The sequence below is a fragment of the Lagopus muta genome, chromosome 6 (genome assembly GCF_023343835.1).
Source record: "Lagopus muta isolate bLagMut1 chromosome 6, bLagMut1 primary, whole genome shotgun sequence".
Taxonomy (NCBI): domain Eukaryota; kingdom Metazoa; phylum Chordata; class Aves; order Galliformes; family Phasianidae; genus Lagopus; species Lagopus muta.
This window is the reverse complement of record NC_064438.1, coordinates 58,033,716-58,051,647: the sequence shown is the minus strand read 5'-3', so window position 1 is coordinate 58,051,647 and position 17,932 is coordinate 58,033,716. Positions and strand designations below refer to the sequence as shown.

Genomic DNA, 17,932 nt, shown 5'->3' with positions numbered 1-17,932 from the left:
TGTTCCCAGTTCCACCCTCCAGCAGTGGCATTTATTGGGCAGCCATCAGCCCCGTCCCCAGGGGGCAGCAGGATGAGGCTTTGGCAGAAAAGGAGGGGAGCTGTGCAGGTCCTCATCTCTGCTTTCTGTTAGAAAGTGAGCTGGGTTACTCAAAATCATCTTAAAACAGAAGGCAGTCCTGGCAGGGAGAGGCAGACCCTGTCTGTAAGGAAGAGAAAGTCCCAGGCCTTATCCTCAGAGCCCAGTCCTGCATCTTTACTGATGCTCTGCGGCCACAATGCATTGAGCAAGGAGATGAGGGGCACGATTGAAAGAGACCTTCAGAGGAAGCCAACTCCTCCTGCAGGGAGATGCAGCCATCTGCATGGCTGGTAATGCTATGGTCTGTTTCTTGACCTCCAGTTAATGGGTCTGTCTGATGGCTGCTGAGCTGAACATCCTGTTCCTCTGTCTCTCTGTAACAGAACCTCATGTGTACTTGCTTTGAAAAGAGCCTGGCTGTAACCAAAACCTCATGTAGCTGGATTTCTAAATTCTCTCCCTCTGAGCTGCTCAAAGCTCCCCTTGCCAGCGCTCCCTTTCTTGCTTTATTCAGAAGGCTGTGATGCAGACGTGGCTGTAATGCTTTTGTTGCCCTCAGGATTTCAACAAGCGTCAGAGAACTGGAGAACTTCAGGACCCTCCTACGAACCATGCGGTGAATGCAGCACAGGAAGGCCCAAGCTTTCCTCCCACCTCCTGGGTTCTTCAGCAATAGGCAAACACCTCAATTCCACTGCACTCTGAGGGCTGCAGGTGAAGGCCACTTGCTGAGCCTCAGGCTCCTGGTTGACTGTCTGTCTGGAAGCTGCTGGTGCCAAATATTTTGTACAAGACCAAAAACCTGCTGTTTTGTATCAAAGTGAGGCCGTACGTAAAGTTTATTTTACATAGATCGTTCTGAATGACTTCTCTAAATACTGCTGTGGTGTTTGAATGGGTGAGGCTGCTCTCTTTACCTTCAGAAGCTGAAGGCAAAGCCTGAATAAAGTTGGGGAAAATTCCTCAATCTGGTCCCTGACTCCATGCTGGCCCTCACAGCATCCTTAGAGAGGCTTAGAGGAACAAATCCTAGAATGGCCTGGGTTGCACAGGAGCACAGTGCTCATCCAGCTCCAACCCCCTGCTGTGTGCAGGTCACCAACCAGCAGCCCAGGCTGCCCAGAGCCACATCCAGCCTGGCCTTGAATGCCTGCAGGGATGGGGCATCCACAGCCTCCTTGGGCAACCTGTGCCAGTGCCTCACCACCCTCTGGCTGAAAAACTTCCTCCTCATATCCAACCCAAACCTCCCCTGTCTCACTTTAAAACCATTCCCCACCACTCTGGGACAGAACGGGGTGTTGCTGCACTTTTCTGACCTGCTGCTTTGCATCCCATGCTGCTGGGTGAGCAGATGGTGTTTCAGGCCAGTGCTGCAGGGGGAGCAAGGCCCCTTCTTCCTTGCAGAAGACGATGGGGTTTGCAGCGTGCTGAAGGAATCCTGCAGCTCACCATTTGGCCACCTCGTGCCTCCATCTTGTGTGAAGACAGGCGAGCAGCAGCACAGGCCCCACTCCTGCCAGGTGCTGAGCTGAAAACGGTGGCTGTGGGTTTTGTTCTTACAAGAAAGCAGAGCGTGGGCATAAAGTAAGGCAAAGGCAGGGCCAGTGCAGCCCCCCTCCCCAGCTCTGCAGCCAGCAACCAGAGCCATGAGAGAAAACAGGACTTTGTCAGAGGCAAGCTGCAGCGCTTGCAGCAAGTGCCTGAGGGCACCCACCTGCCTGAGGGCAAGGGGAGCTGAAAGCGAGGCCCCTCGGCACCAGGTTGTGCCAGGAGCTGAGGCCTCTGGTGCAGCCAGTATTGGAACCTTTTGGTTTTCCCAGCCCTCCTCAGAGCATTAAGCCATTAACTGAGGATCAGCTCATCATGCTGGAAGCCAGGTGAGGCTACAAAGGGCATGGATGTCCCTGCGAGGGGCTGCCACTGCTCAGCTGCCAAAGCAGAGCTGAATTTCTGCCACTGCAAGGACAAGAAGCTGGGGAAGTAGGACAGAGCTGCCGGCACAGAGCAGAGGCTGCAGCCCCTCCTGGGCCAGGCGCACCCGGCTCTGCTCTCAGCTCCCCAGCAGCCCCGTCCCACAGCCCTACAGCCGTCTGCTCAGTGCCGAGGCCTCGCTCGCCCCCAGGTGAGCACACGCTCTGGTGAAGCAGCTGCGATCTGCAGGGAGCTCAAGGCCACGGCTGATAAACCCATGGTGTAAGGAAATATGGGAACACGGAGTTGCTGAGATGAAGTTTCTGCCTCCTCCGCAGCTCGGTGCCAAGGAGATGGTGGCTGGGTCACAGCCTGAGAGTAGGACAAAGCACAGCCCACGCAGAAGCATCTCCTGCCCTGGGAGCTGCAGGCACAGGAGCAGAAACCAGGGAAGGGCAAAAGGTGCAGCTTGAGCCCCTTGTTCCCAGGCCTGGAGGAACAGCAGTGGATAATTCCTGCCATGCTGTAAGGTGGGGGGGCTGCAGACCCCTCCCTCAACCCACCTGCAGGCGCTCCCAGCACAGCCATGCAGACGCAGACCAAGAATGGAGGCTGCAGGACAACAGCTGGAGCTGCCAGGAGCAAAACTCAGCAGGACCTGTGGCAACGGAGCACAGAAACTTGTTTTTATTTCAACATAGTAGTGCTTGGTTACAGTTTAGTGAAGAAGAAATAGGTACATTCATTGGCCACAGCTTCCTGTCGCAGCCAGCAGCTGCCAGACTGCAAAGCCAAAACACTGTTAAAGAACACACAAAAAAAATAATAATAAAGAAGTTCAATGAAAGGCAACTATGCATTAAAAAAGTCATTGTACTTCTCAGCTATAAATTACTTCAGTAAAACACGAGACGACCCCAGCAGGAGCAGCCAGAGTTGTGAAATTAACGGCCATCCGTACAAGTGAATAAAAGCAAACCGCTCCGCCACTCACTCACGAGTACATCAGCAACGAGACTCACTGCCAGCCCAGCGCCAGGAAGATCGAATGGTTGTGTGCTTCAGTGCAATACGAACAATGAGCCTGTAGCCCTTTAGTTTTTTATTTTTATTTTTTGCACTACGCTCCCTTCCCTCCAAAGAAAAACTTAAAGTGCTCCGAGTGCTTTGGAATTTAAGCAAGAACAGGGGCCGCCAGCGTCACTTCTTGTCTTTGGTGACTTGTGGCAGAAGAAGGACAGGACGGGCTGCGTCCTTCGTTAGCTTTGCTGTAAGCCAAGCAGCGATTGAGATGGAGCAACCTGTTTGTGCAGCCCGGAGGGAGGAGGCAGGTCTGTTACACCAGGGGACAGCAGCCAGGGGAGCGGTGGCAGTCAAGGTGAAGATCTCTGGTTCAAGTACGAAAGGAGAGGGATGCGCCAGAAGCTGTGGTCTCAACACCCTCCCCGAACAGCAGCAGAGGTTGCTCTTTTTCTGGGCCAGTAAGAGTGAGGCAGGTTAGCATGGAGGCCACACACCAGCACAGCGAGAGGAAAGGTGTTCTAGTGCAACCAGTGACATCAGCTCAACACAAGCAAGGTGGGAGACGGGGCGCCTGCCATGTGAAAGGGCAAGGCTGCAGGAGAGGCCAGGGCTGCCCCAGGGCTCCTCACACACTGCCATGTGGACACAAGCTGCCCAGGGCCTTCAGCACCCACTGCCACCCCTCAGGCAGACCCAGGCTGCACTGTGCTGCTCCTCACAGGTGCACGGCCTCCAGCCAGCCAGCTCTCCCAGCATCAGGTGGGTGTTTGAGCAGCTTCAAGTAGGTTAAAAGCAGTTCCAGTTCAAGTTTTCACTAGAGGTCAGAGCAGCTGCTTGCCTAAGACCAGCACCTCCCACCCAAGCACGTGGCCAAAGCTGCTCTGCTCATCCCACAGGAGGCTCAGAGACATGCTGGGAGTAACATCCAGTCTTAAACAGTCTCATCTCCAAGAGCCCAGAGCTGCAAACCAAGTCAAACCTGGCCATTCCAGTTCAAGAGAGGGAGAAGCATCTGGAAAGCGATATCCTCCTCACCTGACCCAGCACACTCAAGCCCTGCGAGCACTGCTGAGCCCCCAGCACAGCTGCTGCAGGACTCCAGGTCCCCAGCCTGCGCCAAGGCTCAGGAGAGAGGCAGGAGAGGAAGGAAAAGAGCCCAGGGCCCAGATTTCTGTAGCTTTACCACTGCGTGTGCAGCCACCACAACAAGAGGCATCCTGCACCTCCACGGTGACCCCGCTGGTTCACATTTGGTCAGCTTAAAGTCTTGTCCTCTGCTAAATGCAACTCAGTACTGAGGGGCAACAGGAGAGGCCCCACGCTGGGAAAAGCAGCTCTAGTTTCACATGCAGCTCAGGCCACACGTGTTCCTGGGCACACTTTTGCAGAGGCCGCTCCAGCCCTAAGCTTTCCCAAAAGGAAGCAGCCTGCAGAGCCTCGCTCCCTCCCTTCGCTGCAGCCCAAGGCAGCCCTGCCATAACACGGCTGCACGTCACCAACGTGCCAGGAGCACTCGATCTCACCATCACAGGTCTTTGCTACAGATATGCTTTGAGCTCAGCTCCAAGCCCACCGCCCCAGGCAGGATGGTTCAGCCTCCAGGTGGAAGGACCAGCAGTCAGAGAAGGCCTGCTCTCAGCCCAGAGGCAGCAGCCCCCCAGGGTGCGAATATGGCACGCGAACACACTGCAGGAGGCCCTGCCCATAACACTGTTAGCCCAGCTTCACACTCCCACGTGAGTCAGGATGCAGAGTACTTCACGGAATACATCTTTGCAGGAAGACAGTGCCTCTCCCAGCTATGGATGTGCAATTAAAAGAGTAACTAGAACAGTCTCAGACCAGACACAGTCTGAGCAAGATTCATTCCTTCCAAGTGTGCAGATAAAAGTGCAAATATGCATTTGATGTTTCTTTTCTAGTGAGGAAGCTCTGGTGCATTTAGCTGCCAACATCTTGAAGACCAGACCAAGAAAAAGCTTCCAGAGAGTTCAGCTTCACTTTGCTACATGGTACCTTGAAGTCACAGTTCTCTCGCTTACCGCCTGCAGCCATAGGCTCCGTCCTGCTTACGGCTGCAGCAGGTAATGGAATGTTTGTGTCGATGAGTTAGATGCTTCGGGGAAGAGGGAAAGAAAACCAGGTTACAATCCTATACATGAATGCCACTTCTGGGAGAAAAGGGGCCTCGCAGCCTCTTCAGTTCTGTGCTGCAGGGTATGAGCTGTGGTGGTTACTCAGCTCCGAGCTGCCTGCAGCAGAGAGCAGCGGGGCACTGTCGGTACCAGTTCCACTGGGGGGGGGACCCGCTGTGTAGCTGTCGTTCCCAGCCAGAGACCCGTAGCAGCCAGAGCACTGAGGGGTGGCCAAGCTGGGAGGAGAGAGGGAGAAACCAAACGGGGACTCAGGCAAGTAATTTGATTGCTTATCCTCCAAGCAGCTCAGAAAAGACTTCTGCCCCAGCACTGCCCACGGTGCAAGCCTGCATATCCCAACCTGCTTCAGCATATGTGGCATCTCCAAGGAACCCGGCCTTGGGGTGTGAGGGGAGGAGCAGCAGGCCCTACAAAACCAGCTAAGAGATGCAATCTCCCCATTCCTCACTAGAACCCCTGGACCTCAGAGCCCCAAGCAGCAAGGCCAGGGTTGCCAGACTTCCCTTTATGGTCTTGCTGCAGACACCAGACCCTTCTCCCCCAGCCCAGGCTTTCCTACAGATCTGTCCCAGCTGGCTCCCAGACTGCAGCACCTCACTTCCTAGAAGAGCTCCTCTGCAGTAATTTAGGGGCTTCCTCTCCTCAGCTGAAGAAAGATCCTAAGATCAGCCTGCCCAGAAGAGGTCTCCTGTCCACAACCGCTGCACTTCCTACTTACAAGCACCCACTGTTGGATATCCACCTCTCAGAGGACATCACTCCGAGTAGAAACAGCTCTGACTCACAGAAGGGGTAAAAGTAATGTCATTCTCAAGCCCCCTTGACCATCCACCTTGCCCAAGCTGCCTCCTGTGTCAGAAGCAGCTCTGTTGCTTCCACGCAGGCCAGAACCTAAGTTCTCACTTTCTAATACAACTTACCCTCCTTCTCTGGCCCCAAGCCGTGACAAGTCATCATCGCTGTCGTAGCGCCTTGGATTGTCAAAGAAGTAGGCTCTGGAGCTGTAGCTGTGACTATTGACCATTCCTGCTGGAGTCTGTTAAAGAGAAGGGAGTTAAGCCAAACGTCAGATTTCTGACAGCCTTGAAGTCTGATCTGTGCACCAGGCACCTGGGGCTGCTCCCTGCACCCAGCCGTTCCAGCTGCAGCAGCCTGCTCACACCTACCAAATTTTGACTCAGCCTCTGAGCTCGGAAGAACAGCACTACAAAAGTCGTTGGCACCAGCTCCCAGAGGAAAAGGACCACTCCAAACACCACGTATTCTTCACTGCTCTCTTCCACGTGCACCTGCGTGGAGACGTGAGAGATGCTTACAGTAAGTCACCAGCAGGACTATGCAGCTCCCAGAGCTGGGCACAGTGCACAGCTTAGGAGAACTAAAGTGCAGCAAAAAAGTGCTGCAAAATCCTTATGAAGACAGGAGTCCCCTAAAACAACAGTTATTATCCTTAATTCATTACCATTTCAAGTGAGAGCTAGCAGCTCTGGTCAGTGTGCCACCAGGCACTGCTAAGCTCCCTCCCTACCTGAATAATTCTCCCTTGCACACAGCCATGCCTTATTAAGCACTGCTTTTCTGCTCTACTTGACTTGTTCCTCCTCTTCCCCAAAAGAAAGGTTAGCAGACTGAAACTGATGCACACAACAGGGAATCCCTCCTGAAGGAGCAGACAGACTGGGGAAGATTATAATGGGAATAAGCAGGGCTTCTAAAGGCAAAAAATCCAGCTTGTCTGGAGACTGAGAGAAACAAGCACCCCATGTAGCACCCTCCTCCTCTACCCTCCTGTGAGAGGCATGCAGCCCCCTGCCACAAGTTGTGGACTTGGAGGAATGATGGACAAACTCACCTTGTCTGAAAGGTTGTCCCAGCCATAGTTAAATGGACCAGGAACACTGTCTGGAGATATGGCCACAGCTACCAGGTTATAGCAAGCCCTTGAGGAATACAGAAGAGCAACTACAGATCCCACAAGAATAGCTTGACAGACAGATGTTCCCTGGAACAGAAAGAACAAAGTTTTTAATACAGACCTTCCTGCAGAGCTGGGACTTCACCTCTCCTCCTTAAGTGCACGAGAGGCTGCACAGTGACCTAGAACATCTGTATGTTGCTGCTAAAGTATTCAGAGCTGGTTAAGAGCTTCCCCCTGTGATGAGTTCACAGGAGCAGCAGAGTGAGGCAACCAGCACTGCCTGGGAGCAGGGTTCAAGGCACAGGAGCATTGTTCAGGACTTTATTGATAGGCAGAGATCAAAGATGTTTGAGCATCAGCTTCAAACAAGTGACCCAGAGGTGCCCTCCCACCCATTGCCTTTCTGTGGCAGCTTCTAGAAGGCCAGCTAACAGCCATTAAGAAAATATTGCAGTTATTTTATTAATTAATTTATTTTTACACCCTGATCAGGCACAAACTACAGAGATGTCAATCTGGTTATTTACTCTGTAGCAGCTCAGCACCCCACACACACTGAACTTAGGCTGGAAAAGAAGTCCAGATACCTGGGGAAGGCCTCAGAGGAGGTAGGAAGAATCAGCACCTGAGCCTCAGTGCCACAGTGGGAGAAGCCAAGGCCAGCATGCACAAAGCACCATAGCAAAGGGGGGCTGGACGTTGAGCCACAGCCTTCTGCCAGCTGCCCTGTGCTGCTGAAGGAGAAGAGCAGTCTCCATAACCTTCCAGACACAGTGTGTCAGAAAGAGGGCTGCTGTGAAGCTCCCTGAGGTCGTGGTACCAACCTTCCCACTATGACTGGCTTTAGGAAAGGAAGCTACTTCATCTGCAGAGATAGAGACACATCCAAGCAAAATGCAGCTGGCTGCCTTTGTATGTAGGAGACAATCCAGTCAGGCAGCTCACCTCTTCGACCTTCTCCACATCCAAACCAGCTATGCCATCTGTTTTCCCAGTCTTAAAGCTTTGCAAGACACTGCCTTATAAAGTTGGCATGAATGTGAACAGACCAATTCCTGTTATGCCAAAGCACAGCGACGCAGGCTGTTCTAGCACCATTAGCAGAGCCCCCAGCATTCAGGAGAGAAGAAAGGGGCAGAAAAGCTACTGAAGCAAGGCTCCAAGGAGCACGATGTACAGCACAGGATCTGGCAGCAGTGTCCTCCTCACATGTCAGATGGCTCCAACCTTCCCACACTGTGGCACAGGCAGCAGTCTTACCAGGCCTCTCCAGACTTGTTATATTGCTTTGAGAGTCAGCAGGTTTACAGCCAGAGTTCAGGAGGCAGGGAAACTTTTTCAGGCACTCGGGTAATGCTTCTGCACATCCCCATCCTATTTCTGCAGCCCCTCCACAACCCTGGAAGTCAAGATATGTCTCCAAGGTAGGAAATGGAGACAGCATTTGAATGTAAAAGAGCTCTGTGAGTCAGGTTGAGTTCTCAGAGATAAAGCAGGCTCCTCCAGAGTACACTGTGTAAGAGCAAGGCCCCACGGACAGCCTCAGGCATGGAACCAGAGTCAGCTGCCACGTTCATAAATCACTGCTGAGAGAGGCTGATATGTTAACTGGTGTCAGAGCTGGTTACAGCTGGATACCTGGCCCACAGAGGCAGGGATGCAAGCAGGTTGTCAGCTCAGTTATGGCTCCTGCCTCACTCTGCTGGGCTACAGCCTGCAGCCCCTGGGGACACTTGTTACCAGAGCCTGGCAGGCAGCCAGTCCCAGGCACCTCCAGCATCCAGGGCATTGAACTGAACCCCTTGAGTGGTCCTGCAGATGACCTGCTAAGGAGCAAGATGCCTCCAGCCAACACAAGGCAGCTGTCTTGACCAAGATGTCTCTGTAGCAATGCCTGCAGCCAGAAGGCTTATCACCCTCTTCATCTTATTCCTGAGGGGACAGAAGCATTCAAAAGCCTTCACAAGCTCCATGCTCTGGGTGGCCTCTTGCCTGAGCCAGGCACAGCAGCACATAAAGCCCACAGATACACCTGATAGAAGATTCCAGGACTCCTTCAAACACGTGGAAATACAGAATTCAGAAGTTGTGAGGAGGAGAAGAGCTGTACTGCTGCGAGAAGACAGCAGCTCAAGAGTATCAGAGCCAGACAGCTGGCTTCCCTGCACCCAGCTCTTCTCAGATCCTCGAGTTACTTAAGCCAGGCAGCCAACACCAGGCTAACAGGAAATCCCCTTTGCAGAGAATTGTGTTATGCATCTGTCAGAGTTATCAGTACCATGCAGACTTTTCTGTACTCAATGGCTAATACGCTGCAAGAACCACATCTTACTTCTTAGAGAACCCTCTCTTCCAGTCAAATCCTAAATTAAACCTCTAAACCTGAAAAGGAAAAGCAGCACTTCCACCTCCTGGAGTGCCAGCGAAGCTGCAGACATGTTTCCCTGAAGCACCGAGGGCAGAGCTTTCCTACAGCAGGAACGTGCACCTTCTGGAGGGAAGAGCCCAAGAGCTGCCACCAGGCCAGCACTGCTTCAAGCACGCAGATCCTGTTGGGAATCCAGCTACTGGTTACACAGCCCCACTGCAGTTCACAAAGCTTTCACCTACCTTAGACTCGAGGTAGACATTCGCTGAAGACATCTTTCCCAGTTTGCACATGCAGCAAGCCAGCGAGATGGCACAGAGGATGAAGAGGCTGTCATTGACTAGAGCACGGGCAAGGACTGTCCGCCTCAGCTGGTTCTCAGGGACTTCACTGTGGATTAGCATCGCACACGTCAAGTTCACAACTAGGAAGAGGAGGCTGGTAAGTATGGAGCCCAGATACAGCAGAAGCCTGGGGAGAGGAAGGGGGAAAGAAATGGAGTTCAAGGCAGTTCTGGGGTCACTCTTCACCACCCTCCTGCTCATCAGGCAAAGGCCCCACCGCTCCACTCACACCTCAGTACAACTGCTGAAGCTTCCTGAATACCTCAAGTGTGCAGAGCCTTTCTGCTTGAGCTGCTTCCACACAGCAGAAGCTGCATAAGTAGCCTGAGTTACAAAACCCATCTTCTGACAGTCAGGTTCTTATCTCTCAGATTTTAAGCGTTGCTGTAGCTCTGCATTAACTCCAGTCAATACTCTGTGAGTCATCACAACCACTGCCACCGCTCTATTGAAAGCCACTGGGGCTTTCATCTTCTGCTGCAGGTTTCCCTGGAAATGGTCAGCAAGCACCTGGGCTGCACAAACACATCCCACCTTTTGCTCAGTGTTCATCCCACAGGTCTTTGCTGTGGATGGGCCCCGCTCAGAAGAACCTTGAGAACTCATCTAGCTTGCTGCTAGCACCACCACTACTGAGCTGCTGCTGCGTACAGAGGCAAGCAGCATCTTTCAACCTCCTCAGTAGCCTCAGAGCTCCCAGTCCTGCTCCAAGGCACGTCTTTGTCAGAGTGCAGCTAGCTGCATTAGCTCTGTTGTTCAGCCTCTGGGGGTCCAAAGCTCCCATTCCTAACACTGCAGCATCCGTTCGTCTTAAGCTGTTTGAAGGCAACATTAGAGAAGTGCCACTTACTTGTACTTGTTGAAATCAGCTGCACATTTCACTTTGAATATAACCTAGGGGAAAGATTTGCAGAGCATTACTTGACATGACCTATAGTTTACCTCTAAACTTAATAAAGATATACATAACAGGAGAGCCGGCATCCAGTAGACTTCTTGAAGGATTACATCACTTACAGAACTCCTTTGTACCCACTTACAAGAGACTACAGTGCTCCTTTTCCTGCAGGAGCCAAGCTTGAATGTAGGTGCCCAACTGGCAAGAACATTTATCACCCTGTAAGGGACTTAACATCTCTCCTGAGGTCTTCAAGGGAAAGGAGTTAGCACCCAGCAGTCACTAAGAACATTCAAAAACACATTTAGTTCACCAGTGTTGGGCTGTATTTTCTAGGGGTTCAGTCACACTCATCTCCCTGTTACAGAGGGCTGCTTCAGCAAGACAAACGGCTGATCCAAAATAGACCTCTGGTATTGGATTGTGGACGTGCAGGCTCTAACAAGCACGTGCCTTTCTCAGCTCCTCCATCCTGAAGATGTTTGTATGCTGAATACACCTGAGAAGCAACTCGAATGGAAGGCAGTCCTGCAGAGGTGGAAGGCCCAGCTTGCCAAGTTGTGTGGCACACCTGACACATGAGCAGATTAGCAGACAGTCATTTGCAGACTACTTCACTCTTCAAAGCAACACACACTCTGTCCAGAAGAGAATCTGGGTTGTGAGCTTTCTCAACAGCAGGGATTAGCAGACAAGCTGCAGATTGCACAAGGACTGGTGCTTCAAAACAAGAACTCCACAGACTGCAGGGTACTGAAGCCATGCCTGCAACCCCAGCTGGTGGGGCTGAAGGAGAACTGCAAGCTCACCCTCAGACACCCTACAGCACTCCCATCACCCAGCAGAACTGTTCCCACGTCCCTCCAGGCAGCAGGGCGGCTCCTGCTGATGCAAACTGGGCCAGGACTCCGAGTACAAGGAAGAACAGAGTGGTAAAGGGTGCAAACCCTCCCAGGATCAGACACAAGCATCACAGCACTGCTGCAGGGGGCAGGAGGTCACACGTGGTCAGGATAAGCAGCGTGGGGGCAGCGCTGCTCAGAGCTCACTTGTCACACAGCAGTTCAGCACAGCCATGGCAGGAGCTGTGAGAAGACCCCACCAGGAAGGATGCCAGAGCTGAGGGTCACACTCAGCCTGTGTGCAGACTACACAGATTGTGAAAGAACTGAAGAAGCAGAGTCCTCCACAGCCAGATCCAGCACACTTGTGCTGAGCCCACCAGACCGATTGCTCCACAGGCACAGGTTTGGTTACAGCACTTCTGCAGTCCTGTCAGCTCCCAGCCCATAACCACAGTGAAGGATCACTCATCTCTTAGGAGGCACCCTTACTCAGCTCCTCTGTGATAGGATTCCTCAGCTCTCGCCTTCCGCTGAGGGAATGATGGCACTACGAAGCCCCAGAAATCAGGCTCCTGCCAATAAGATTTCCATCAGTTTTTGGCATTTAAGGGTTGTCTGCCCTGTTACAGGAGTTTCAGGAATTGGAAAGCCTCCCCCCCACTCACAAGCTATCAGACAGCTTCAACAACCCTGCTCCTAGAGCCAGTTCTTATGTTCAACTCATCTCCCTGTCTGAGGGCAGATGGACTCCAGTAGACCTCAAAGGCAGGGAAGAGGCACATTAGTTGAGCACAGGGAAGCACGCAGCCTCCAGAGCAAGGAGGCACAGTACTACAGGCAATCCAAAGCCCTCTACTCTGCTCCTGGCCTGTATCAGCAGTACAGGAAACACAGCATAATCCACACTAAGCCCAGAGTCAGAGGAAACCTGGGCCTTGGTAGGAGGAGCACGGCCACCCAACTGTGAGAAATCTGAACCCTGCCTTATCCTCCGTTTGTCTGTAGGCTGCATTCAGGTGCTTTGGGACTGTGAGAACAGGCATTAAGGACAGCCAGCTGGGAAGAGACTTGGCTCAGCCCTGATTTGTGCAGCATGGAAATCCATTTAAGATATTTGTACTGCTGCTCTGACTCCCAGAAGAGCAGCCCATAACCACAGTCTCTGAGCAGCAGTGCAACTAGTAAGCTTTCACTATTGTGTTCCAGTGATAACCCCGGGTAGAACAACTCATCAGCTGTGCAGGGAGAAGCCTCTGGTTAACAGAAAGGAGATTCTGGCTCCAGCAGCCCCACTCAAGCCAGAATCCCTGGCCTGTCCTACACCCTGGGGAATGAGACACACCAAGCTGTCTTGGGGTTAAGAGTGCAACAGGAACCTGAGACTCACGCTTGGACTGCTGCCACAGAAAGCAAAAGGACAGCATGGTACCAGCCTCAGGCTTTTCTTAGCCCCTACTATGCAGTCCTATAACTTTAGGAAGAGAGCAGACACAACTCATCTGATGACATAACTCACTGCTTCTCCACAGCGATGGACGGGGTCAGTAGGTGATACCAGTCCAGTTCAGTGCACCTCTGGGATTTATCCTTGAGCCAGTGCTGCAAGGCTTTCAGCACCAGGCTATCTGCTGCTCTCAGAGCCCAAGGACAGCTGATGTGGAGGGCTCTGCTGTAAAGAAGCCAGCACAGAGTGCCCAGGAGTAGTTCTGCTCCTTGTAAGAGCAGGAAATCCAGGCCCCTGTCCTCAGGCAGGCACATCATACCAAGTTGCTAGTAACAGTCCCCACAAACAGGGCTGGTGTTGTTCAGCTGGGTAGCCAGCCCAGGAGCCATGCAGTTGCTGAAAAATGGAGAACAGATGTCTCTGCTGGCCTAGAGCAGCAGGGCTAGGCAGTTTGCTGCTAAGCAAGCCTTTAAGCAAAGTGAAGCAAATCTCAGTTGTTTTTCTGGAAGCAAGTCCTTCCTGCACTTCCCATCAGCTACAGACTTGGGGAAAAAAGTGAAGCTAAAAGAAAAAAAACCAACAAAACACTACAGACCCAGAGGGCCCCTATAAAGCTAGAGGTATTTCTGTGACAAGAGCAGGTATTTCACAAAGGCCATCTCCCTGCTCACATCACTGACCCCAGAAGGTGAACTTGCTACAGGCGTGCTCTCAGAGCATCAGAAACACTCATCCTTGAAGGTGTGCTGGAGATGTCAGTTGCTAAGAGATGACAGGTAAAAGACCACATCCCATAGATGGCTGTGGACCAGTTCCAGCCCTAAAGCTCACCCAACTGCAGCTTCACTGAGGTACAACCACTCACAACAGGTCTGAAACATCCAGAAGACTTTCAATCCTGTCCCTTTTCTGACAGAATCAGTCTTTTTTGCCTCATAAAGTTAACGAGTTTGGGCTCTCCTGATGCAAGGCAGGACTGTGTTGTGCCTTGACACGAGGACAGACCTTACTGCAAGGGCAGCCACGTTCTCTCACCACAGTCATTCAGCACCAAGCTGAGACTACTTTGGGACTGTATTCCATAAACCCTGTTCAAGATTCCCCCCATCCACTCCTCTGAGGAAGAGCTGGAAGTCACCTAAAGGAGGATCTCTCACCTGCCCCATCACCAACACAGAAGGCACTGCGATGTTCTGGAATAGCTGCTCGCTGGCACAGCCACCTGTTCAACTGTGGGGCCCCAGGGAATCCCCAGCCCCTGTACGGAGCAGCTCTGAGTTTAAGTGACCCTGTACCAGCAATTCCACCAAGGGAAAGCTCACACACCAGGTGTGCTAGACAGGGAATGTGGAAGACTGTAGAAGAATGTGGGAACGGATGAAGGCTCTTCGAAATCTCCATCTGAAAAGGCAGGAAGACATTACCCTTGGAAAAGGACAAAGAGCTCCCAGGCTGGATGCTCTCTCTCCATGCATGTCTGCTCCAGCACAATTAGAACAACAAGGGATGAAAGAGGCTGATGTCATCTAATCAGATGGACCACTTAGAGAAACCCAGACAGGTTAAGGGTTACGGCCACACCAGTCTGGCAGAGCAGCCTGTCGGATCCACCACAAGCAGAAGGCCTTACTCATTGCTGCACTCAGCTGCTGACTCTCAGGGGAGCTGAAGATGCCAAGTGTTCAAGGTCTTTGAAAGGGTCAGGGTGGAGGCTGTGGCTACATTTACACGTATTGTGCTCCTGACAATGACCTGGGGGAAGCAGTAATTGGCAGGCTCTTGGGAAAGGTAGTATTGCTCAAGCAGATGCCTAACTGGCAGAGGAGCTATTCCACACAAGGCAGACAAACATCCTGGGCTGAATATCTGAGCCAGCATTCTGATGGTTTGAAGCAAGGCTGAGGAATTTCTGATGCGATGCACCATAATCCTCCAATTTCCCAGAGAGAAACTGGATGTCACAAGCTGAAGCAGAAGAAAGAGATGCTCCCAGACAGAAAGCACAACATCTCCTGATGTTCCAGGTGAAATGAAAGACACTTACTGCCAAATAAGCAGCCCACACACGTCTTGTCAAACCTCCCCAACCCTTAAGGAATCCCAGGGACCGAGACAGGATAGGGACTGGACAACCTTACCCCCACAGAAGGGATGAACACCAGGCAGCTGCCTTAATTTGGATTTCATCCCTAGTGTTAGCTTGTGCCCTAAGCTGTTCCAACTCCTCACGTACATTTGCTGCTTCCTGAGGCCGGTCCCCTGCTCAGCATCATCTCACCCTCACCCTGAAGAGCTCTGCAAATCAAACGAGATCAGTGCAAAACAGCACAGGCCACATTTGCTGCCACTGCTTAGACAGATGCCAATTCTCCAGCATCTCCACAAAGAATGCACTGTGTACAAAGATCAGCTACGCCTGCAGCACAGAAGCAGCCTATGCTTTTACCTGAGGGCATCTCAGACAAGGATGGCAGCCCCAGACCGCCAAAAGCCCTGCACTCCTCTACAGGTTGCTGTCAACTGGCCTGTAAGAATGGAGAATTGATTGGCCCTCCACAACATCTCCTAGTCACACTAGTAGACATAATCATCTCTAGATCTTGAGCCTCTTCAGCTGAACCACAGTTCTTCCACAATAGCTTCACTTTCTTCCAGACAGAGCACTGTTGTTAACGTACCTTAATGCAGCTCCCCCATGCTTTAAGGAAAGCACTGAGCACATCCCAGCCCAGCATACACTTGGCAGAAGGGCACCATGTGTTGGTAGCTAAGAAAAGGACAGGCTAGCCTTACCAGCCTGTTATCCAAGCAGAAGAGACCAAATATCCCTATATATAGTTAATAATGTTGGTTGGGTTTTTTCCCCCCCATTAAAATGGAAGCCAGAAGAGCAGTGAGAGCTTTCAGTCCATCTAGCTGCATTTTCTCCAAACGCCAGCAGCTACAGCTTTCACCACTTACCACCACTGTGAGATCACTCAGACCACAGCATGCTGGACATCCGTGCTGCTCAGGATGGCCAAGTGTCAGGCCCTTCTCTGTAACTAAGCACGCACACCCATCTTAATAAGCCATCTTATCCTTTCCCACTCTAGATCCTGAGCTCTTATTTCCTCAGACAGGATTTCCCTTGGCTCTAGGTCTTCAAGGAGAAAGAAGCAGAGCATACCCAGCCCAAGCCTGCTGCAAAACAGATATCATGGGAGGAGGGGCAGCCTGAGAGCCCATCTGAATTTACTGTATTTTTATTAAAAGCCTTTTAAAAAGCCTGCAAGGAGGTGAGCTTGCTATCAAGTCCAGCAACTTGGAGGAAAACTGAAATCAAGCCAGCCTGCAGCAACAGAACTTGGGATCCTGGGTCAGCTTGCCTGCTGGGTGACATAAACACCCACTGGTTGGAGCAGTTGGTAAGTCAGGCTCCCTTTAACACACAAGATGGATCATGCACACCACGCAGCATTTGTTACTCTGCTTCCACTTGACAGGCAGCATACCCAGCACCAACAGCTTTCAATAGGGGCAGTTTACCCCCACTGCCTCCAGGTGTTTGTGTCAGGAGGGGAAGAACCCAAAAGGCAGAAGCACCCCACATCTCCCAACCTGGCATTATCACGTGCACGTTGATATCCTAGGGAAAATGAAATCATAATTCCTATTGGTGACACATCGGAGCGACGGAGCGATTCCGCTGTGTGTTAGCGATTCCTTTGTGAGGCTGGCAAACAGCTGAGAGCTGCAGAGCAAAGAATCCGAACAACAAAGCTGGAAGGAAAGTACTGTCTATTTATGAAACAAGTCACCAAATGGGAAGGCAGGCAGGCAGAGGGCCGCTCACGAGAAACTGGAGCAGAAGCAAAATATTCAGAGGGGGAAGGGGAGGGGAAAGCTAAGACTAAATAAAAGCAAGTGAAAGGAGGGTAAAAAAAACACATAACGAATGATGGGGAACGGCAGAAAAGGAGGAATGCAGCTGGGCAACAACAGCCAGCACCCCGCATCGTCCTGAGTGCCGTGTGGGAAGGGGGCTCAGCAAGAACCCCTGCCTGGGGAGCAGGGCAGAGGGATTTGGGGGGGGGGCGCTGGGGTTCTGCCTGACAACAAGGAGCACAAAAACAAACCCGAGAGGAGGGATGGAGAGAAGGAGGGAGCGCAGCAACAATAGCAGAAGAGGCTCTGGCTGGTGACGTAATGCTTGGCAGCACTCCAGGCCCGAGCAGCCCCTGCTGCTCGCTGCCACTTTCTGGTCCTTTTTAGAGGAGGGGAATGAATAAAACGAGACAAAACCAAACCCCCGCACCCCCACCTCCCCACACAGCCCCCACCGCGGGGCCGTGAGGAGGAAAGCCCGGCGAGGACGCACGCAGGCTCCCACCTCACCCCAAGCGGGGTCACCGCCCCCAAAAGCGCCCTGAAGCGCTCGGCACCCCCAGCCCCCCACCCCACAGCTCCCCCGGGGCGCAGCCCGGCCCCCCAACGCCCCGCCCGCGGGAATTCACCTCGGCGAAGTAGAGGTTGAGGAGGCAGAGGCCGGCGAAGAGCAGGCAGCCGGGCAGGCAGTAGAGCAGCCAGTGGGCGAAGGGCTGCTGGAGGCGGAGGGCCTGCAGCGAGTTCTGCAGGTAGAAGGAGAACAGCGTGGTCCTGAGGGCGGCCCAGAGCAGGCAGAGGAAGAGGCAGAGCGTGTGGTAGCTGAGCCGCCGCTCGCGGTAATAGAGCAGCAGCCAGAGCTGCAGGTAGGCGAAGAGGAAGAGCGCGGCGTACAGCGCCGTGTGGAGCACCGTCAGCCCCAGCTCCACCGCGTAGGGCACGGCGGGGCCCTCGGCCGGGGCCGCCCCCGCGGCGAGGGAGCTCATGGGGCGGCGGGAGGCAGCAACGATCGCCGCGCGCCCGGCCGACCGGCCGCCCTGCCCTCAGCCGGACAGCGCCATGCAACAAAGGGGCGCC

General features: G+C 52.8%; 2 protein-coding genes across 2 annotated transcripts in view; one reads left to right on the top strand and one right to left on the bottom strand.

Annotated features, from left to right (window-relative positions):
• The window catches only part of ERO1A (endoplasmic reticulum oxidoreductase 1 alpha), a 19,490-nt gene extending 15,501 nt beyond the window's left edge, over nucleotides 1–3,989 (top strand). The window contains exon 16 of the mRNA XM_048949188.1: nucleotides 641–3,989. Coding sequence (XP_048805145.1) covers nucleotides 641–701 — 61 coding nt within the window. The 3' untranslated portion in view covers nucleotides 702–3,989. The remainder of the gene's footprint in view (nucleotides 1–640) is intronic.
• GPR137C (G protein-coupled receptor 137C) lies at nucleotides 2,668–17,932 on the bottom strand. The gene is made up of 7 exons (XM_048949199.1): nucleotides 17,488–17,932; nucleotides 10,655–10,698; nucleotides 9,703–9,931; nucleotides 7,027–7,176; nucleotides 6,341–6,463; nucleotides 6,095–6,210; nucleotides 2,668–5,389 (listed from the first exon to the last, which is right to left on the bottom strand). Exons 1-7 carry the CDS (start codon nucleotides 17,839–17,841, stop codon nucleotides 5,218–5,220), a joined length of 1,188 nt encoding a protein of 395 aa, XP_048805156.1. The 5' UTR covers nucleotides 17,842–17,932; the 3' UTR covers nucleotides 2,668–5,217.